We start from the raw sequence: 23615 nt of genomic DNA, 5'->3' as shown, positions 1-23615 counted from the left end.
TACAGGCAGCCCCCAATTTTTGTTGTTTAAAATCACTTGATTGCACAAATGCTCATTGAGCTAATTTTATGTTGTTGCACACACACAAACCCAACACAAGCACACACATGCGAATTAAAGACTGGCAACTTGAGCCACGTTTACATTTGATGGGATTCCATTGGCATATGCAAAACCAAAAACAAAAGCAAAAAAAAAGGGCCAAAGACAAAGGCAAATCCATAGTGAAAGTCAAAGTTAAAGCCAAGGGCTGAGCTAAGAATTCCTCGGCCAGGCCAGTTTTACCTGTCCGCAAAACTTATTAGCCCCATCAGAATGAATGCTCGACTTGCTGGCAAAATGTGTGTTGATGCGAACTGCCCCGACCCTGCCTATGCCACGCCCCCTGGCCCACTAGTGAAACAACAACAACAACAATAACAACGACGACGGAAAAAGGTGAATGAAAGAAGGAAACACTGATCAAATTACCAGACAACTTTGATTCACTTGATTCCGCATCGTGGTCCTCCTCTTTGCGACTAATTTGAACATGGTTTACTTAAATTAATTACATTGCATGACTCCACGGTCTGCACAATGGACACACAGAGAATAACTCAAAGCGACCAATTCATTTGCGAGCACTCGAAAATCAACAACAACTACAGCAACAACAACCAGAACTACAAAGGCAACGATCAGAAGTAACAGGTAACAGGTTACAGGAGGTAATACAATCACTTTTGGTACTCTATTCAATTGCTCTTTTGTTCGCACATTCATACAATGCCAATGCGCAATATTTTCCAATTGTTAATTGACATTCATTAAACATTAATTTCACAGAGTTTTGCTACACCCGAATATCAAAAGAGACAACATTAATTGGTGAACTTCTAATGTGTTTGTTTCTACCGCTATCCATAGGATAGAAGAGTATTATAACTTTGTGCAAGTATTTCTAACATGCAGAAGGAGGCATCTCAGAGCTCATGATATATAATCTTGAACAGCGTCCGTTTGAACGCAGCATATTGTTATGTGTTAGTATATCGACATACCAAATTTAGAATTCGCTATTATTATCATCATATTAATATGGTATTTCTTTAATATGGTATTTATTTTTATACCAAATTTAGTTTTTGGTATATTTTAGTATTTCTAGTATACTAATTTGGTATTTTTAAAAGTAATATCGCATTATTGTAATTTACTTTTATGTTATACCAAATGTAGCCTTTGGTATTTTTAGTATTTTTCCTTATTAGTAATGCCGCATTACTTTATTTTTTATATCAAACAGCCTTTAATATATTTAAGTATTTCTTCAGGATATTAAATTGGCCTTTTTGAAGAGCAATACCGTAATAATTTACTGTTTTTATAGCGGGTATTTCACAGTCGAGCACACTCGGCTGTAGCTCTCCTACTTATTTTCTTCTGCAACTAAACAACATTTTCTTCTTTACATTATCTCTACAATTAGCATTCCCAGAGTTAAAAAAGAAATTGAAGCTCATGCATTGACAAACTAAAAAGTTATTCAACGTATGCTGAGCCTAACTTAAGTCTATTGCGACATATGTATATTCAAGACTTGCCATCATCATTTTTTAATTAAGAGTTGCCCATTGGATCGCTCTTTAAATAAGTTTGAAATCGAGGTTGAAAATAAATGTCTAATTTTATATCCCATTTTGATTTAGGAAAAAATAAGGCAGATATTAGTTTATTTTGGGTCTGCAATCGCTTTTGCTTTCAAGTCGTTGTATTTATTTGTATTTTTAATGCGATCTCATTAGCTAATTCATTGAAGCAGTTAACTGTAAAATGCACACTCAGAGTGTAATCCCTCTCACATCTCCCATCCATTGCCATTGTCAGCATCCGCATCAGCATCTCTTTGGCATTTTGGCAATTAAATCATTTCGGTCATAAATCGAATTTCACTTCACCCACACACACAAACACAGCACGCACATCTCTGCAGTGTTAATCCAATTAACTGGCTTCAAACACATTCCATTCTACCTACAACATAAAAAACAACTAAAAGAAGAAGACAGACAGCACAACAACACGAAAAAAACAACTAAAAACAGTTTCAAAGAAACTCAAACTTCAAGTTTTATAGTTTGTTTTGAGGCTGTTACAAATTTCATACGAAACTTGGCTCAAAACTTTTCGACGGCATTTCATTGGAACAGCTCCAAAAGCACACACACACACACACACACATGCGATCAGTGGATCAGGGTGTGGGCGGGGGGCGTGGTGCTCCCTTATAGACAGATTGGCAAAAGGTGGCAGCGGCTGCCCGAAAATGTTTTCATTGATTTTTACGAGCATCAAACGAATCAAATAAATTCATTTTTTCCTCTCTCTCTCTCTTTCGCTCTCTTGCTCGCTTTTCATTTTTATGCGCGACGCTTGGCGCCCAACGTGTGGGGGCTTCTCCCACTATACCAAACGTACATATATATTTCATTTTTTCCCCCGGCTTTCTATTTTTTTTTCTGGCTGTTTTTTAACAATTTGCGTGTTTTGCAATCACGACAATAACAACAAAATGATCAACAACAAGCGTTCCGTCTGTCCGTCCGTCCGTCCGTCGGTCGGTCGCACTATTATTTTAGCTCGACACCCGTTAGTATTACGACTCCTCCCCTTCCCACCCTAGCCCCCTTTAACGATGCTGTGCTCTCTGCTGTCTGCCACGTTCAATGTTCCCTCCTCCTCTGCCTAGGCACGTGTACGTGTCCTGTGACGTGTCGTAAACGCATCATAAACAGCTGGCACTCCTACAAGTACCGACAGCTAGACAGACAGATAGACAGATGGACGGACGGACGGACGGGCAGACAGATATGCATATATACACACAAATCAACATGTATACAAACACATGCCGTTGCTTTTGCTTTTGCTGTGGCTGGTGCATTATCATCAACATGAAAAAATGCTCATATTTTTTTCACTTTACGCTTTTTTAAACAGTTTTTCCACTGTGCCGCATTATGTTGCAGTCTCAACAATGCTGAATAAATTAAGCGCAAAAACTTCACACAAATTCAACCGAATAAATAACAAAAAACAAAACTTTGTTGAAATATGTTCACAAAAGAATAATTCTTAAAATTAAAAAATATTTATATATATTGTCTATATATAAAATAACTTTTGATGGCTACAATCATTTCTACGGCGCTATATCTGCATGTAGTAGATATAAATTTTCAAATTTAAATTGTGTTGATCTAGCATTGTTTTTATAGTCATTGAGATTAAGTAATAATACATCTCTAACTAACAAATTTTTTAAAGCTTACAAACTTGATATGCAGTTGAAATAAGTGTTATATTCAAATTGTGTTAAGCATTTCTAGTCCAAATAATATCCAAATTATTTTCTTGTTTGGTACTTTTATTCACTTTAAACGGTATTTTGTATTTTATTTAATTTGGTCACACTTAAACCCTTATTCATTACTCTTTAGTTGTGTCCTTAAGCCGTTTGTGAATCATAAATTTTAGATTTCATCAATCTTTAACCAAATAGAATTTTCATAGTGTCTGACAAGTACTTTAAATTTTGAAATTCTCACTTGTTTTGCTTTGCTGGGTATCAAAAAATGCCAAAAAAAAAATGTGAAAAACATTTGTTGAAAATCGAAGCGATACTTTGTGGAAGTTAACGCTCTTTTGTCTTCTGTCTGCTGCAGACACAGTGGAAACGCTTTATTTTCTGTCAGTCACTGTCGCTGTTTGTTGTTTGTTGTTTGCCGTTTGCTGTTGTCGCTGCTGTTGTTGTTGTTGTTGCTGTGGCTGTTGCTGTTGCTTTTGCCGTTTGTTGCCATTGCTGGTGTCTGTGGCAAAGGTTTGATTAGCCATAAAAACGCGCATTTGGTGTCGACGTAGTAAGTACTTGTTTCTATGATTGTTGGTTGCCTGGCATTTTATGTCAATGCTGTCCCCTCTCTCTCTCTCCTCTCTCCTCTCCATCGCAGTCCTGCCCCTGCCACATGCCAGCAATTCGTGCCACATTTTTTATGAGCTTTCGTATTTGAAAGTCATAAAATGCATTTTAACAGCTCGCAGCCTCGCTTTCGCTCGCTCATCCCTCTTTCTCTCTATGTTTCTTTCTCTCTCTGACAGCTGCATGTTTTTCATGTTGTATTAAGAGAGGGCTGCGTCTCCTCATCCGCATCATCCCCCTCCCTACGTTTCTCTGGTCATCGTGTTGTTGTTATCACATTGGATTGTTATTGTTAGTGTTATTGTTTTGTTTTTGGGAGCATTAAGTTATTATGGTTATGGCCGCTGTGAACTTTAACCCTTGAGGCAGTCACTTGCCCCAGCTGAGCGATGAAGATCTTGGCTGCATCTGCATCTGCAGCTTCCACTTCCAGTTCGCAGTTGCCTTGTTGCCAGTTGCCAGTTGCCAAAGTGCAGCCCAATAAAATGTAATTAATTTGCAAAAGTTTTGGCTGAGCCAATAAAGCAAACAGCAGCCGGAGACAGAAGTTGACTTGCAGTCGAACTACGAAATGCAAGTGAAGATGGAGATGGAGATGGAGACAGAGATGAAGATGTGAATGTGAATGTGGATGTGGATGGCGAGGCAGCAGCTGTAGCTGTAGCTGAAACATTTGCATGCCAAGGATGAGCCAAAAGCCACCAAAAATGCCACAGCAAACTGTGGAAGGCAAACCAAGGGTGGCAAGTTGGAATTGTGGCAAGCAGGCAAGCAGGCAGGCAGCAGACAGAGATCAAGGAGCAAAAGCTGTTGCAGGAAACGGAGCTGAGCTCAGCAGCTGCTAGACATGAACTTATAAAAGCTAGCAAAACTCTTGCAGCAGATAAGAGAAGAGAGGCCAGAGGATAGTGGATAGAGGATAGAGGGGCAACTGCGCTGCATTAAAAAGTTAATAAAAGTGGAGCATGCCACAAGTCGTGCCGCAATTTGCGGCAGCTGCCGCTGCAGCTGCAGCTGGCACACAAGGCGCAAGGATATGGATATGAATATAAGTACATAAGTACATACATAATCTGCCACACACTCTGTCTCTGTGTGTGTGTGTGTGTGGCACGTTATGTGCCGCTGCGGCTGCTAAAAGCTTTGACTAACAGCAGAGAACGAGAACGAGAACGATAGAGAGAGAGAGAGAGAGGTGAAAATAAAAGGAAGCTGGAGCTAAAGGAAACTTGTTGCACAAGGTGCCATAAGCTGCGACTTTGACTTACCATTTCCCACTTGCCACTTGCTACTTGGGCACGCCCCCCTTCTCCTCCTCCACCGCCTTATTAAACACTCCACTCTCCAGCAGCCCTTCCGGTTGCGGTTGCCTTCCGCCTGCTGCTGTTTCTGCTGCTGCTTACCCAACCAAGTGGCAAACAATTAAAACGCTCAACATTGAACGAAGCTGCGGATTTATCGAGATGTGTGTGTAAGCACATGTATGCCACTGTAGCTGTAACTGTAGCTGTAACTGTAACTGTAACTGTAGCTGCGTAGCTGCAACTGCTGCCAAGTGGCGCCACACTTGTGGTTTAAGGGCATTCCACGTTGCACTTGCTGTTTGCTGCTGCTGCTGCTGCTTCGACTTCATCTCAAGTAATGTGGCCAATTGAAAATGTCGAACAAGTGCCACAACTTCAACTAAAGCAGCAGCTCTTTCCCCCTCACTCTTTCTCTCACGTCTCCCCCCAACGACAGAAGCTAATTAAGAACGCATTAAAAACGATTTGCAGTTCGAGACAGAAAGTGCGAGAGCAATTTGTTCAAACTCAAATAGCGCAGGGAGCAACTCAATTGTACTCGATCTACTCGATACATATAGCACTATATACATGCATGTGTGAGTGTGTGTGTGTGCAAGTATCGATGCCAAGTTGCTAAACTTTACTCTACGCTAAACATAAATCAATAGCAACAATAATGGCAACAAGTCAATTAAAACTTTTCCTAAATAATCTCTGTGGCACTCTACAAAAGTTTCCCTGTTGCCGAGGTAAGACTGTAACAGCGATTAAATGATTTAAATGCGAGTTTTTACAACAATCAAACTACAATATTACAACGTCAGACAAGTCGCAGATAATCGACAATTGTAATTCTAAAAGTCAAAAATAGAAAATGGAAAATGGCATAGTTCAATACTTAAAAATTGGAATTTATTCGGCATCATAACAAATTCCCCTATATTTATAATTGTTGAAAATGGAAAATTAAATGATTATAAGTAGTCAACTAATTATGAATATATTTGGCATAATATATGAGAAGACAATTCTCTTCCATAAAAAGAACGGTTTAAAAAGACAGCTCAAAATAGTTAAAGACAATTTCAATAAATCATAATGAATTCTGAATTAACGAATATTAAAAGTAGGCACTTAGAGCATAAATGATCCTGAAAAGTCAACTAATTAGAAATTCAGCTGCCTTGAAACAAAATATGATATATTTCTGTGAAAATGAAGATAAATTTTTGTCATTAGATTTTGACATTATTTTGCTCAAAAGGCTGCTTAAGGAGCACAAAGAAAAAAGGAGCAGATTGATGGCATGCCAGGAGTCGAACAGAGCGAACAGCTTGAATAAGAAATAGTTATAAGTAAATGAGATAATCGTTGAGCCTTTTTTCTCATGCCACTGCCACTGCCACTTGCAACGTGCAACGTCCAAGCGCAGTGGCAATTAAATAAAGAGACGGAAAGCCATTAAAAATTGAGCGGCCATTTGGCGAAATGTCCTGCTGTCCCCCCTGCTACTCCCTCTCTCCCATTCTGTTCTTGTTGCTGCTGTCGCCGTCTCAATCTTGTTCTGGGGCAACTGACTTTAGCAGGCCGACGGCCAGAAAAAAAATGGAAGAAAACTATGGGCAAAAGTACAAGGAAAACTTAGCGGCAACTTTTCTCGGCGTGTGTGCGATTGTGTGTGTGTAAGTGCGCACAAATATTTTCAATTACAAATTGTATTTTTCCGTTTAGATAAGCAAAATTTATGGCAGCTTCAGCAGCGGACAACTGCTTGCCCCCCTTTTGAACCTGCTTCGATCGTCCTGCGTCCTGCGGCAACAAACACTTTTTGCGCTTGGCCGGCGACGCAGTTGTAAACAAGGCGGCAATGAAAAGAGAAACGCAAAAAGAACAAAAAAAAAGTGAACCAGACGAAGACGTTGAGAATGAAAATGAAACAGGATGAGGATGAAGGACGAGCCCGAGAAGGCAAAGTCAAAGTCTGGGCAACCTTGCAAGACCAAAAGACGCCAGCGAGCAAAAACTAAAGTTGGGCGAACGAAAAAAAAGCGAAACGAAATGACGTACAGATTTACAGAGTATTTTCTTTTACGTGCTTTTGTGGCGCCGCCAAATGTCACGTACGTCGACCGAGACGGAGACGGAGACGTGGGCGCAGGTAAGAAGGTGGAGAGGAAGGCGTATAAATGCAGAATTGAAGGCGATGCCCCTCGTTACGAGATTGCACATTTTATTTTCGGTCACTCTGCAGACAGGACTAAAGAGAGAGCTAAAGAGAGAGAGAGAGAGAGAGGAATGCAAGAAATGGTCAGACAACTTATTACAAATGAAAGACTCGACAAGGCCACGTAACAACCACAAAAGTCGACTGCCTCCTGCTGCTGCTGCATTACTGCTGCCACGCCCACTGTCCAGTGGTCAACCGTGGCAGAAAACTTTTCACTTGCCACTCATGCCACTTCCAATTGAATTAGAGTGGAATTTTCTCCGACTACGTTGGCACCTGACAGACAACTGCACACCTCCATTATCATGTCAGCAGCGAGGTGCAAAGTTTTGCGCCTCCAACATTCTGGGCGACACATTCAAAGCGCGCTGCAAACTCGCATTTGAAATCAATGTCTGAGCTCGGAGATTGACTCATTTAAACCACCAGACAAACTGTGTTGAAGGTGTTGCCAAGACGTGGGCGTGGCAGCGGCATTTTCATGCCATTGAACGCACGTTTCTCGCTCTCATTATTTGCTTTCCATGAGCATTTTTTTGTTCGTCTGCTGTTTAATTTTCCCCTTATCGATAAATGTTCGACTCCCCGATATGCGTATATATGCTCTATATGTACATATGTTTGTCTTCAAATTTCCATGCACGTGCTTGCGATGGAAATGACGAGCAGACAGACGGACGGACAGACAGACAGACGGAGCGAATGAGATCTTAAGAAAACGAAGAGACAGCAAACGCTTAAGATATTTATTTGTCAGCTCTTCAAAACTTAAGAGCAATTCACACATTAATTATGTTGTGAATTTAACAGCAATTATATATACACACTATATTATATTTTTTATAAATTAGCAAAGAATTAAAAAAAATATAAATTGCCCAATGTTATTTATTAAATAGATTAATATATAAATATATATATTAAAATATAATTTACAATCATACACTTTAAAATTAATATTCGTACATATTTTTCTTTAAAACCTTGCCAAAATCCTTTTTTTCCTAAACCAATTAAATCAATATACAATTATATTTAAATTCTTTAATATAAAAATACCGGCATTCTATTTGTATGTAAAACTTTTAAACAACTAATTATTGTTTATTGTAGAATTTAAATATTTAGTAATAGCTTCAGTAGCAATAATAAAAATCATAAATTTTAATTTTAAAATGTTTAAAATATAGTTGGCAATTTATAACTTTATAACTTTATTAAACACATTGTATTTTTTTCTAAAACTTTGCTAAGTTACTCGCCTAATAATCATTAAATAATTTTTTTACTTGTTCTTACTTTTATTTGCCAAGAAGCAATAACAATAAAAATAAGCCTGTAGCCCACAGTCGCTCTGACTCATTTCATTGCAATAAGGAATTGCATTCGGTACAATACAACAAAAACGAGTAAGAAAGCTATTGTCGAGTGTGCTCGACTGTGAGATACCTGCTAACCATTTTTTCTGAAAGCAAAAGAGTGCGGTATTCATTTTAAAATATACCGAATTGATATACAGGAAAATACTACAAATATACCAACGATTGTATTTAGTATATTGATGTTGTACTACATGTAAAATATACCATAGAGTGCCAAATATACCAGACTGTCAGACTCGTTTTTGTGCTCATTGCATTAAAGCAAACGTGATTAATCAAATAATAAGTATTGTACATTTTGTCTGAAAATAAGAATGATTGAATTTGCAAATACACAATAATAATAACCATAAGACTTAGGTGCCTAATATTATATAAAAGTTAAAAATAATATTTGACATTGAAGAACTTTAATTGTTCGTTTAATTTTTTTTTGTTTGCCTGTTATTCCAAATAAATAAGATTCATTTATGTGAGATATAAAAATAATGTAGTTTGCAAATCACATTTACTAATCATAAACATTAATTTTATGTTTACTAAAAAGAATTTGCAGCTAAAGACTTTTCTATTAATTTGTATTTAATGCTTTGTGTGATGTGGTTTCGATTTGGTTTCGGTTTCGGTCTAGTTCATAAAAGTTGCTCGTTTATCGATAAGCTAAATGGTGGTTACAATAACATGCGCCACGCTTGACAACCCTGGACAAGCCTATTCATAAATGGAGCCCAAGCTGGAGCTGGAGCTGGAGCTCTGCCATTAAATGCGAAGGCGGCTCGCGTGTCTCACAAATAGAATTGACACGCTCGCAGTCGCAGTCGCAGTCGCAGTCGCTGTTGACGTCGCTGTTGCTGTTGGCTTCATCTTGTGCACGCCAACGTCAACGTCAGCATTTAACAATGGCAACAACAAGAGAGTGGAAGGAGAGGAGGAGTGGAGGGGGGGGCAACAAGACGGGGGCCCCACATCAGATGTGAAGCAGGCGGCCTGGACGTCGTCTTATCATAATGATGACGTTTACATTTCAATTAACGAAGAACAACATAATTGCAGCAGTCAAATTATATAATTATACACAAACACAACACACACACACACACGTATATACATATATAGATACTTTTATATGTATTTGTATTCTCTCTCCCCATCGACATCAACATCGACATCGACAACGACAGCATTTCATGCATATTGAAGGCGGGCTCTTTGGCATCGGATCTGTGGCAGCTGCAAGCACTGAGCACCAAGCAGCGAGGCAGCAGAGCCATCAAATGCGATGCAGGTGTTGCCCCATGTGTCAAAAAATAATCATTTTGAAATCACTTCACAGCAGCAGCAGCGGCCAAGCGGAGAGATGAAAAATGCGTTCGTTAAATGCACCCGGAACGGAACCAAACAGAGATGCTGGAGTAGGAGAGAGCAGGAAGGAGGGAGGATGGAGTAGGGAAGAGCGAGGAGAGAGGAGGGAGGGCAGAGATCTGTGTCTGGGCCTGTCAAGTGTTTGCCCGGACAGAGCCCATAATTTTTGTGTATAAAACGTTGTCTGTCTTATAATTCCATTTCAACATTCAATTCAATGAACGACTTGAAGCAGTTCTCAGTCAGTCAGTCAGTCAGTCTCTGACACGCCAATGGATCGCAGCTGCGTAGAGCTGCACTCAACAAAATAATGGGTTATATATGTATGTTTGTATATAGCGTATCGCAAGAAAAGCCTACGATGTTGAAATTTGAGCCTTATCGAACATGAGAATAATATACAACGAGTAAGAGATGAAAGAGTATCTCTTGCAACACGAATATTTCTCCCTATCTAATTCATCAGAGTGACTTGAGTTTAATTTCAGCTTACTCTATCACACTCTTTAGCTTTAACTTGCAATATTTTTACCTTGGAATTTAGGGACATTCGTTCCTAGTCTGGCAATTGTACAAAAATTTGTGCATTTTATGACTTTGAGCCAGAATGCGGATATAAGGCATTTTTGATTCCAGCATCTATTGATAAAAAAATTATCTGTAGAACTATTAATTTATTACTCCGATGGATTTTATTTTCAAATTTTCTACAATTTACAAAAATCCTGAACAATTTCATAAATTTTTTTTTCAAATCAATTTATGTTTAACTTAAGAAGTTCTTAATCCAATCATGTAAAATTTGGTATGAAAAGACTAGCAGAGACAGTTTACCAAAGATATTGAAAATTATAAAAGCCATTTGTATTTGTATTTGTAATTTTTTTTTTTTGCATTTCATTTTTCTCAATCAAAGTAGTCTAGAATTTTTCTAGCATACGTGAGCATCTAAAGCAAATAGATGCTTTGGAACTCATTCGTAAATTTCTATCTAAAATAGTAGGAACATTTAATTTGTGTTTCTTATTTTTTTTTTTAGAGATTTTTAAGGTTTTGCATTCTACATAATTCTGTACTTTCTTCGATATGGATCGATCTACAATTATTAGTTTTTTGAAACCCTGCCCACACTGTGCACGCACTTTTGATTCATATTCGCTGAAACGCCACGTTGCTATATGTTTGAAGGCCTCGAAGAAACGAGAAGTTTTCGACTCGATCAAACAGCGATGGAAAAACGACAAAGAAGACTATAAATTTACGCGTGTTGAAAAACCGATGGCACGTCCCAACAATAAAAAGGAACAGGTGGTGATGGAGCAAAAGAAGGATAAGAAGGAAACGAAGGTGGAAAATAATGTGGTGACACCAAGGCCTGAAGTTCAGAATAAGAAGAAGCAAGTGGCCAATAAGAAGGAGAAGCCTGCTAATCAGGATGGAAATAAACAAGAGGTGAAAATGAAGATGATCGTGGTCCAATTACAAATGGTGCCATCCCAAAAGGATAAACGCGTGCAAGCTTTGAGCAAGTCCTCGCTGATGCGCATGAACATAGATCCTGCCGAAATTATCCGCTTGGCACGGACATCGTTGCGATCTTCGCCTTTATCGGCGCGAGTTTCGCCGTCATCAATGGGATCGCCGCCATCGACGGATCGATCTTCAACGATATTCGTGCGATCATCGCCGTCAACAGAGCGATCTTCGCCGCCCAAGTCGGAGCCGCCGTTGGTCAGTCGCCGCCTTGTTCCAAACTTTTACAACAAAGCGTTACAAACCTGCGTCCATTGCGGTCGCAGCTTCAATGAAAAGGCTTACGATTCACACGTGGCATGGTGCGGGGAGAAGCACAGCGGTACGAAATTTGATACAACTTTTCAAACTACCACGATCGGCAATGAAGAGGCCAAGCAGCGCATGAATCGCCGCATAAACTACAAGCCGCCATTGCCCAAGTGAGTGTGATAACGGTACTCAAACATATAGTTATAGCATAATTCCCAACTTCCTTTCCTCTCTATAGATCGGCAAGAAAATAGAAAGCTTGCAACATTATTGCAACTTTCGCCAGAAATGCCAGCAAAATTCCTAGTTTTAGTCTAAGGACAAATGCAACTATTTTATTTGATATTACTTGTTTAATAAACCAAAATTTACGAAGCGCTCTCAGGTGAGTAGAGGTTAAAATCACATAATATATTATTCATTTATATTTTTTGATTTATTACACATACATTTTTTTTTGTATATTTTAGTATATTTTGGTATATTAATTTCGTATTAGTAAGAATAATACCAACATATTTCTTTTCCTTCTTCTACCAATTCTTTCTTTTGGTATTTTTGTAGTATTTTTTCGGTTAATTAAATTAGTATATTTTAAAAAAAAATATTAACATTTTATTTCTCTCTTACACTCAATATCACTTCTTGATTTGGACATTTTCTTAGTATATTTTATTTATTACACATGCATTTGTGTATATTTTAGTATTTTTTGGTATATTAATTTCGTATTACTAAGAATAATACCAACTTATTCCTTTTCCTTCTTCTACCAATTCTTTCTTTTGGTATTTTTGTAGTATTTTTTCGGTTAATTAATTTAGTATATTTAAAAAAAAAATATTAACATTTTATTTCTCTCTGATTCTCAATCACTTCTTGAATTGTAAATTTTCTTAGTATTTTTTCGGTATATTATTTTATGATATTTTGAATTTTTATTTATCTATATTATTTATTACAATTTATTTATTTTCCATAACTAATTTGTTGTTTTGCCATAAAAATTCTTGCAGAACAAACTGTCGACACGAAGTGAAGTTGCAACATGCCGCAAGTTGCGTTTTCGTAGTTTTCTACACTATCATAAAGTGTGTGAATTTTAATTATTTTCTGCTTTTCACTTGAGCCTCGCGTTCCTTTATGACACATGTCCAAAAGAGTCACAAAAATCGAAACCACGAAAGCGCAACCGACACCAAGAGGAGAACGGAGAAGGGAGAGAGAAGCGATTGTGGTTGGCAGCAAAAGATGAAAATGGTTTTTTATAACGTGACATTTGAGAGCGCTTCACAAGGCGATGGATTCATTTACTAAGTTTTCACATATGTACTTATATACTATATACTTATAAATATAGTAAATGTATAATGAACAATAAGCTGGCGCATAATTTATTAACATTTTTTCGCCCCTGCCCTCTCCAATGACGCCTTTTGGCGGTTTCGCTTTCAACATTCAACGTTGCCCGATTGAAAGCAAATTGAAAGCCGAGACCGGCACCTGTCTGTGCATCAAAGAGTGCAACTTGAGAGGGGGATCAGGTGAGGAGAGAAGGGGTGAAGGGGAAGGGGGAACTGCGGTTGACTATGGATCAATGTCTCAACCAAGGCAAAAATGCCCAACGCTGCTTGTTTGATGAGGCGCATTAAACAAATAACGCGCTGGCAATTTTTCATTAAGCGGAGATTGTGTTGCACACTGCCTCACAGGTGACGGGGAAGAAGGGTGGAGGGAGAAGGAGCACAGTGGGGGGTGCTAATGCAACATTGGCGTGTGCGTTGCACTGCGGTGCATTGCGGTGCCATTTGATGCACTCCATACACCATTACACATCTGCTATTGTGTGGCAGATATTAAACGAGCTGTCTGTGCGCTGTTTCCCTCGCCTCACCTAATGAGCTCTGCCCCGTTTGCTAATGCAACAATGATGTTGCAAGTGCAAAAGAAAAGAAACAAACATAAGCTCGTTTCGTGTCATACTAAAGCTTTGCTTGCAATCGCATCTATCAGATTTACCTCTACTATGACTATGAAATGTAGAAGGGGTTATTTATATATTATATATAGTTTGTACAAATTTAATTAGTTTGTTTTGTTTTACAAAGTTCTAGCATCAATGACCCACAAGTAGTAATGCCTTTCATTACTTATTTTAAGTGTTGTATAGTTCTTTTATTTAAGTGTTGCATAATGTGTAACTTTAACATAGTTTAAGTATTCCATAATGTATAAAAGTTAAGGGAGAAGAAGAAAGGGATAAATAAGAAATTACTTCATTTTAAGTGTTGCATAATATATAAAGATTAAGTGAAAATAAGAAAGCAATTCTGCAATTATAATAAACCGCTGATAAATCTGATTTCTGCATAATTATGCACACAAAACACGGAAGTAATCATAAGTCAAATGAATAGCTAATCGATTAAACTAAAGTTCCATATATTAAATAAGCTTTGTATATATGTATGTATCTGCTGAGTCCATATATGGTAAAAAGTCAGACACACTCCATTCTCCAGCTGTCAGTCTCGGAACATATTCTAATGTCTAACGAACTGCATAAATTAAGCTAACAAATAAATATTGCACAATGCAGTTGTCATTGCCATATGTTGTTTGTTTTTCATTCTTTGCTTTGTTCATTGCTGTTGTTTTTTCCCCTTTTTTTTATTGCTAATTTCTATTCTATTGTAATATTTCTATTATGCGCTTTATGATATTGTTTTAATTTGGCAACAAATTTAGCTTTTAGCTTACAAAATGAACACAATGTTTTTCTTCGTAATTCGGACATTTTGTTGTCCAATTAATTTGTATAATTATTTTGAATAGTTGTAATAATTGCCAAAAAAAAGTCATAATTAATTTGTTATAATATATATTAGCTATTAGAGTAATCATTTTATTGTGTCATAGTTATGTAAGTAGAATCAAGGCAAATAAAATATATCGATAGTTTAAGCACTCACTCGATAGTAATCAAACTATTGATTAAGTTGGCAGCTCGAACAGTCGAGAAAGAGTGATATACCTATTTTGTTTATATTTGGTCTTTTTTGTAAGTCTAAATAAGATATATCGATAGTTTATGTTTTCAATCGATAGTAATTACAAAGTATCGATAAATAAGAGATTGAGAACTCGAACAATCAAGAGTGAGTGATATATCTTCTTTTATTTACATTTTGTTTTTTTGTGAGACTAAATAAGACATATCGATAGTTTAAGCACTCAGTCGATAGTAATCAAACTATTGATTAAGTTGGCACTCGAACAGTCGAGAAAGAGTGATATACCTTTTTTGTTTATATTTGGTTTTTTTGTAAGTCTAAATAAGATATATCGATAGTTTATGTTTTCAATCGATAGTAATTACAAACTATCGATAAATAAGAGATTGAGAACTCGAACAATGAAGAGTGAGTGATATATCTTCTTTTATTTACATTTTGTTTTTTTGTGAGACTAAATAAGACATATCGATAGTTTAAGTTCTCAATCGATGGTAATCACAAACTATCAATAAATAAGAGATTGACAGCTCGAGCAATGAGAAGGAGTGATATATGTTCTATTATTTACATTCTGTTGCTTATGATCATATCTGCTGTGCGGTTTTACTTAATCCAGCCAACAAATTAAATTTGCCTGATTGCTGTATGCATTTTTAAAGATATGCGTTCGCTAATCGGCCAGTTGATATACTATGTATCTCACCATACATATATCTCCGTCTCTTTCTGAAACTACAACTCCATGTGTTGTGCAATAATAAATTAATAAAATTAATGTTTATTACTTCTATTTCATTTGTGTGGCTAATACTAAATACACATGCGTTTGTTGCGTGTAAACGTTAACGTTCTCTCCTCTCCACCCGCTTGGATCAACACGTAAATGAAAATGCCTCAGCATTTCAATAAAAAAATTTATGTTATAATTATGGGGCCGAAACGAGGAGGCAGATACAATCGGGAGGGGCAAGAAGAGCTGGAGCGAGGAATGCATATAAAAATTTAGGTTCCCCTGCTTCCACCGCGTCGTCTGCTGTTTTTCTATTAGGCGGAGCGAGGAGGAGGTTTTGTCATATGAGAGTGTAATAAATTTTATTAAAAACACATAGCCAAACATGAGAGAAGAGAAGAGGAGAGGCGAAAGAGAAAGAGACAGAGAGAAGGTGAAGCATGTGGCAAGGCAGCGAAGAACTCTAGTTGAGGAGTTAAAGTTGAGGTTGAGGTTGAAGGAGGTACACATTTGGGTCATCATACGTGACCAGCAATGGAATGTGCCCCCTGCACCCCGTCTCCCTCCCTTGTCTGACTCATGTTGCAGGCCCTCTCAACGTCCAGCTGAGCCAACACACATAAAAAGAAAACAAACAAAAAGGCAAAAACGAGAGACGTGTGGCCAAACCAAAGGCAAAGGCAAAGACGAAGTGCAACAAGCGCAGCTGACTGATGTAAGAGAAGGAGAAGGTGCGAGAGTAGGGGCGGGGGGGTGCAGAGGGGCATCACAGGGTGGCTTCAAGTGCGGCCAGTTTGAAGTGAAGTGTGGCCAAATTAATGGACGTTGAATGAAGTTGGAAGTTGACCGGCTGTCATAAGGCGCCATAATTACTTTTCACACCAGGCGGCGGCAATAACACACACAACACACACAGCACACACACACACATACAGTCCACACACTCTTCACACACTTACTCCCCCCAAAAAGGGTGACTAACAGCACATTTGGATAGCTTTGAATAGCTGGAGCCGAACCCAAGACCAAGACCAGCCTATGTTTACCCAAAGCGGGGCGAGCAGAGAGAGAGTGAGAGGTTGAAGTCTAAGCACACTATCTCTATCTACTATCTACTATATCTATCTCTTTCTCACTTCTAACCACACACGGGTCGTAAATTCAGAGAAAATCAAATTCAATAAAACACTCTGTGCGTAGGGGTTAAGCATATTGCACATTTATTTATTTATCGCCAAATGACAATAAAATTTAATAGCTTTGACACAATTTAATTAATTTCGATTTTTAATGACAAAAAACACACAAAAAATAAAACAAACACACACACACGCATAATAAAAACGTAAAAGCAAACATTGAAAAACCAAACGAATGCAATTTCTTTTCGCAACCGCCGAAAAGCAAATGATGAAAAAAAAACCATTACAAAACAATAAAACCCAATAAAATGCTAAATGAAAAAAGTCAACAAAAATTGATGAAACACTTTCCGTGTGTCTCCGTGTGTGTGTGTGTGTGTGTGTCTCTGTGCAAATATTGGAATTGTTTTATTTTATTCATAACGCATTTGCAAAACGGCTCTACAAATTAATGCAAAATTGCACTGCGAGGTTCAATTGTTCACATACATACATACATATATGCACACATACATACATATACATATGGTTTATAAATTTGATTTAGTTTGTGTTTTTTTTTTTGATTTTGCTGTGCAGCTAAATTAGTTTTGATTTGTTTTAGAGCAGCCTTTGACAATCGCACTTTGAGTTATTATTTGCATTTTCCGAATATCTGTTATGTGGTTAAAGTGATATCGTAATTAGAATGATATTCAATTCGTTCTTTATTATTTTTGTTGTTTTTTTTTTTGGGCTTATCATAATATTTTACAAATTTGAACAAAGGCGTTTTATTGTATTCGAGTCAAAGCAAAATATATCATTAAATAATATAAATATATATAGAATGGTATTTAACGTCAATTTATCTATAAATCGATATACATTTCTGATAAATCTGGTATTTTTGTACTCTACGGTATATTTTCATTGGGTATAGTATATTGGTATATCGATATTCCTAACAAATACTATATATATATATATATATTTTAAGAAAAATACCACACTATTTTGGTTTCGTAGGAAGGTTTTAAACGTTTATTTACTATAAGATTTATAAATCGAAATCTTTTGACGTGCAACAATTTGGTATATTTTTGACTCAACCATATGTTTGCATTATGTGTAGTATATTAGTATATCGACATTTCCAACAAAGTATATTATTATTTATAGTATTTTTTGGTATATTGGTTTATTCAATTTTAAGAAAAATACTACAGCATGTTATTTAATTCAAAACTGATAGCTTTCTTACTGTTTGCACTTGATTTATTTATAGTTTATAGATAAATATACTTATGTACATACATAGTATGTCAATATCCTATCTATAAACTGTGTATACACTTTAGATATTCAATTTAGTATAATAAATTGATATATTTGAAAAAAAAAAAATGTTCCACCAGACAAATCTTGACATTTTGCATATTCCTTTCCTTTTTTACCTTTTTTTGGAATATACATATATTATAATAATATGTTTAATATAGTATCATAAAAAATACATTTCCAAGTATTTAACCTATTTCTGTGTATAAGCAGCATAAATTGATTGATTTTAAGAACTCTTTAGTACTATTGGCAATACTTGACTTTTGCAAATCATTTTCATGGCTTTACTTACAACAATGTCCGAGCTTAAATCGCCAAGAGCAACAGCAACAGCAACAGCAACCGCTGGAGTCACCCACGCAATTTGTCAGCTCGTCACGTTGCTGTTGCTGTTGTTGTTGTTGCTGCTGTTGCCGTCGTTGTGCACACACAAATTGACAGAGTTATTATAACATTTGTTGTGCGGAGTGAAAAACCGCAATTGAAATGCAAAATATTGTGCATATTTAAAAGTCAAAATGCAATCATTGAAAAAAGGTGCAGCCTGTGTCCATATTTATGTGTGTGTGAGCTCCCTCAGGGAGAGAAGCCAGGTGAGAGGGGCAAGTGGAGGTGTAAGTGGAAGTGGAAGTGGAAGGGCGTGAGTAACAGTTGACTTTAATTCGGACAACATCAAATAATTGTTAAAGACCCAAATAACAATAAACGAAATGCATGACTCAAATGCCGCAATCGTGGGACAGGAGGGAAGTGGGAAGGGTTTAAGGGGGAGAGAGCACTGTTAACTGGGGAGCTGGCTGCAATTTATAGTGCGTGTAAATGAACTGCTGACCAAAAACCAAACCAAACCGAACCGAACTGAGCTGAACTGAACGGAACCGAGCGCAGGTCTATTGGGGAAATTGGCCATGCAAGTGCTTTTGCTTTTGATTGTATGCGTGCGTGTGCGTGTGTGTGTGTGTGTTTGAAATTTATTGATTTCCATATATTTATTTGTGTAAAATGCCATAAATTACAATTATTTAACATGGGGCCGGACGGATGGGAACAGCGGACGAGGCCACAAAGTCAAAGCGAGTGGAGTGGATGATGATAAGGAGGGGAATGCAGGGGAAGCGGCGAGGGGAAGGATCTCCGGAGTTGGCAGTTGGGTCAGTAGAGCGCTATTTGTTGCTGTTGTTGTTGCTGTTGCTGCTCCTTTGTGTTGGCTTGTTGCTGTGTTGCATAATTTGTTAGCCAAATTGCAACTCAACAAGCCTAGCAACAACGTTGAGTCTGTTCAAAGTCCTGTACACACAGGTATATATACATATATGTATGTATATAGTGTGTATGCCAATACAAACACATGAGAGAGGGCGCACTCTAATGCATACTAGACTACAGAGATAGAGCAGAAGGCAGCTACGACTGAGCTGCAGCTCATTAAATATGCAAAATTTGCCAGTTTCAGCTCGAAACTCAAAGTTCGAACTCGAACTCGAGCTTGTGGCGCAATTTTGTGCTGATATTCCTGATAGTCTCCAATCGACGGACCGCCAAGTCAAATTCCGTGACTGCAATCGGTGACTGTGACAAAAGCTCTCAAATGATGACAATCAATAGTTGCAAATACATCTAAACACATAAATACTTAAGAATTCCATCTGCTTAAGCAAAAATGATATTCTAAGCACCAAGTTTTACGTTAACTTTTCCGCAGAGAGCTAAAAGAGTTATTTTTCTCTGGGAAGATAATCTTTTAGCAACGATTAATTTCTAGAATAAGCCATTGCATATTCTTAATAAAAAATGATTCTTACTATTTGAAAATATGTTTGAATTTTAATTTAAGCAATCAAAAAAAATTTCGAATTCATACAATAAAAAATGGTGATGAATTTTTAAAAGTTTGAAGTCCAAGAAGATTTCTAAATGGATCTTACATTCATTTCTCTAATATAATATTTGTGTATCTATCAGAAATAAAATATTATATTAAAATATAATGAACAAATATATAAATATTAAAGAAATAAAATTAAATAAATATTTCGAATCACTTATCACTGTTGAACTTTCGAAAGTAGAATACAAAACTTAAAATTCGCTCTAGAAAAAATGATTTTTTAAGAAATTGAAATTGAATGTAGAACTCTTGCTGGATAAAATGTATTTATAGGAAAATGAACTTTATAAAATGGGAAATAGCAGAAGATTTGTAGATTGATCTAATATAATATTTGCGTATCTATCAGTAATAAAATATTATATTAAACTGTAATGAACAAATATATAAGTATTGAAGAAATAATATAAAATATTATAATATAATATTGTACAAAATATATATAACAAATCTCTCATCACTGTTGCACTTTCTGAACTGCGAATGCAAAGTGATGCATAACGTGATTGCTGTCGATGGGAACGCTTGATGAGCATCTCCATTCGCATAACATTGCAACGAACGTCACCCCTTGAGCACCCCATTGAACCATCCACCACCACCAATCAACCCTTGGCCCCACAAATGCAGTTCAATCGCCTGGCGATTTGTTGGCTTTGCATTTTGCACTATTATATCGGGGGCTTATTAACTGCCGACCTGGCTCTCTCTCATAAATGCAATGCAAATAAGCAAATTTGCAATCAAAAGAACGATTTTCATATTTAAGATGTCAAGTTGCAGTCAGATACACACACACACACGCACACACAGATACACACACACACACACATACTATGATCAGATGTAGTTAAATGGAAATGAGCTTTCGATGGGTGGGAGGAAGTCAACTATGCACTTAATTTGGCAATTGTCTACGACAACAACAAGAGCATTCATGTCTCTGTGTGTGTTTAAGTGTGCGTGTATATTTATGTCTATGTGTGTGTGTGTGTGTGTGTGTGTGTGTGTGTGTTTGTGTCTTGGCCAGCCTTTGTCATTAATATTAATTTCGTCTTTAATTTATTGTAATTTACGTGCATTTGATAAATCGTGTTATTATTATAAGCAGTTGCCTGTCTGACAACCGAAGCAAGAGAGAGGGAGATAGAAGGTGGAAGAGAGAGAGAGAGAGCAAATGTAGTGTTCTTTGCCAATAACAGAAACTTACCACAAACAAAACACTTTAAGCCGCTTTAAGCCACACTCTGCAAGTAAAGAAGTGAGAGAAAATTTCATGATTAGTCTCTGGCAAAAAAACATTTGATCGAGTTGCATAATATTGACATTTGGCTTTTAAACCGGATGCTAATGAGAGTCTATTGCAATTGCATTTCGAGTGCTTTTGCGTAATTACACTTATAGCTCAATATAATTCCAATTGCCAGCATCAACACAAAACAAAAACAAAAACAAAAACATAAACAAATTGCTGCAGATATGTGCTGTAATTTATTAATTAATTAGGCATATTTACTATATATGAGGGGGGCATAAAACTGTAATAATTATAAAGAATTGCAAAAGTATTCGTTGTGGTTTTCTTTTCATTTAATTTGTAATAATTTGCACACTTAATTGCAATGAATGTTGTTTGTTTGCAACCGTTTTTTTTTTTTTCATTTGTCACCTCATCAATAGCATAATTATTTTTGAATTGTCAAGTCATCAAACGTCAAATGTTATAAAATTGTTGCTGTTTATTAGTTAGTAACTAAATGAAATATATTCAGGCAGAGCGACTTTAATAATTGTTGAATAAATATATATTAGCGAAATAAATACTGAATATTGAAGTATTAAAATGAATATTTGCTTTTTTTTTGTTGTTCGACAGAGCGACGCTTAAGGCGCTTATGAAAAAGTTCAAAAATCTCATTAAATACAAGAGCAGCCACAACAGCAACAACAACAACAACAACCACAACAGCAACAACAGCTGTAAGGAGCAATAACAACAATGGCAATTGCAATATACTAAATATTTATGCCTTGTTGTAAAATTCTTTTGTTGTATCGCATTTGGCTCTCATATAAAAATTGTGTAAAATAATAAAAATAATTTCGCCCCTGCACACACACACACACATATTGTCGCCAGACGCCATTTTCTTTTGTTGCTTTTGCCGTTGTTGCGTGTAATGGACGCCGTTATGTGCATTGCCATCGAATAGAGAGAGAGAGGGAGTGGGAGAGGGAGAGAGAGCGGGGGACTCCTTTGCATTACTTTGGCTTGAATGCGTCTCGCAATGGCTGCGCAGCCGAACGCTTCCCACAGTTGTGCGCTTATAAACGACATAAATATAATTAAATTGTTATAAAAATGCATTCGACACAGCAACAACAACAGCAAGTTTATTGGCCGCACTTCGACTTCAACTATGAGTGCAGTCATCTATCTGTCTGTCTCTCCCTTTCATGCATTCGAAGTGCACTCAAAACGCACTTCAGTGTGGCTCTGGCCACTACACACACGACACACACTACACACACCACACACTACACAAATAACAACGTCAATGTTAAACCAAGTTGCGTCGTCTAAGCCTGACAGTCTTACCATTTGATGCCACACAAAGGCGCTGTGAGCTTTTAAGGCTCTTTGTCGCCAGCTTACGTGAATTGCTGACTCTCTGCTCCACCTCTAACGAGAGAGATAGAGAGAGAGAGAGAGAGAGAGAGAGAGAGAGCATCACGAGCGAGACAAGCTGTCAAATAATGTGTGCAAACATATCTAAGCACAATATGTGTGTGTGCGGCTCTTAACGAGCTTATGCAGCTAATATCCAAGTGTTTTCATCAAATATCATCACAGAAAATACGCAATGAGAGCGTTTAAGTGTGGTATAATGAATAAAAGAAGTAGTACCAAATAATCAAAAATGTGTAAAATAAGTCATAATGAAATGTAGGATTCCATTTTATGATAATTAATAGCATAAAAGTAATAGTGATAATAATAATAATAATAATAATAATAATAATAATAATAATAATAATAATAATAATAATAATAATAATAATAATAATAATAATAATAATAATAATAATAATAATAATAATAATAATAATAATAATAATAATAATAATAATAATAATAATAATAATAATAATAATAATAATAATAATAATAATAATAATAATAATAATAATAATAATAATAATAATAATAATCATAATAATAATAACAAGTAAGAAAGTTAGATACCCGCTGCCCATTTTTAATAAAAACAAAATATTGCGGTATCATTTTCAAAACATACCGAAAATACTATAAAAAATACTAAAAATATACCAATAGATATGTTTGGTATACCGATATAGTACACCATTCAAAATATACCGTAGACGGCACAATATACCAGATTGCCGGCCAAAGCAAATTAGACCCCTAGTAAGTAGGCGTTTTTGCCCATACAAAAGTATTTCTTTAATAACTTCCATAGCTTTTATCTGATCGCAACCAAATTTCA

General features: G+C 36.5%; 2 protein-coding genes across 2 annotated transcripts in view; one reads left to right on the top strand and one right to left on the bottom strand.

Annotated features, from left to right (window-relative positions):
- The window catches only part of LOC132795497 (hornerin), a 110834-nt gene that overhangs the window by 30425 nt on the left and 56794 nt on the right, over positions 1-23615 (bottom strand). The window contains exon 2 of the mRNA XM_060806237.1: positions 21314-21350. The gene's annotated coding sequence lies outside the window, so the exon portion shown is untranslated. The remainder of the gene's footprint in view (positions 1-21313; positions 21351-23615) is intronic.
- LOC132796831 (uncharacterized) lies at positions 11214-12388 on the top strand. Its single transcript, XM_060808148.1, has 2 exons — positions 11214-12173; positions 12242-12388. The coding sequence occupies exons 1-2, from the start codon at positions 11305-11307 to the stop codon at positions 12255-12257; spliced, it is 885 nt and encodes a 294-aa protein (XP_060664131.1). The 5' UTR covers positions 11214-11304; the 3' UTR covers positions 12258-12388.

This window comes from Drosophila nasuta, chromosome X, assembly GCF_023558535.2.
Source record: "Drosophila nasuta strain 15112-1781.00 chromosome X, ASM2355853v1, whole genome shotgun sequence".
In the NCBI taxonomy this organism is placed as follows: domain Eukaryota; kingdom Metazoa; phylum Arthropoda; class Insecta; order Diptera; family Drosophilidae; genus Drosophila; species Drosophila nasuta.
This window is presented reverse-complemented; position numbering and strand designations above follow the sequence as displayed.

Bases quoted from the DNA above. Each gene is read 5' to 3' on its own strand.
- LOC132796831 (XM_060808148.1), top strand. From the start codon at position 11,305: ATGGATCGATCTACAATTATTAGTTTTTTGAAACCCTGCCCACACTGT.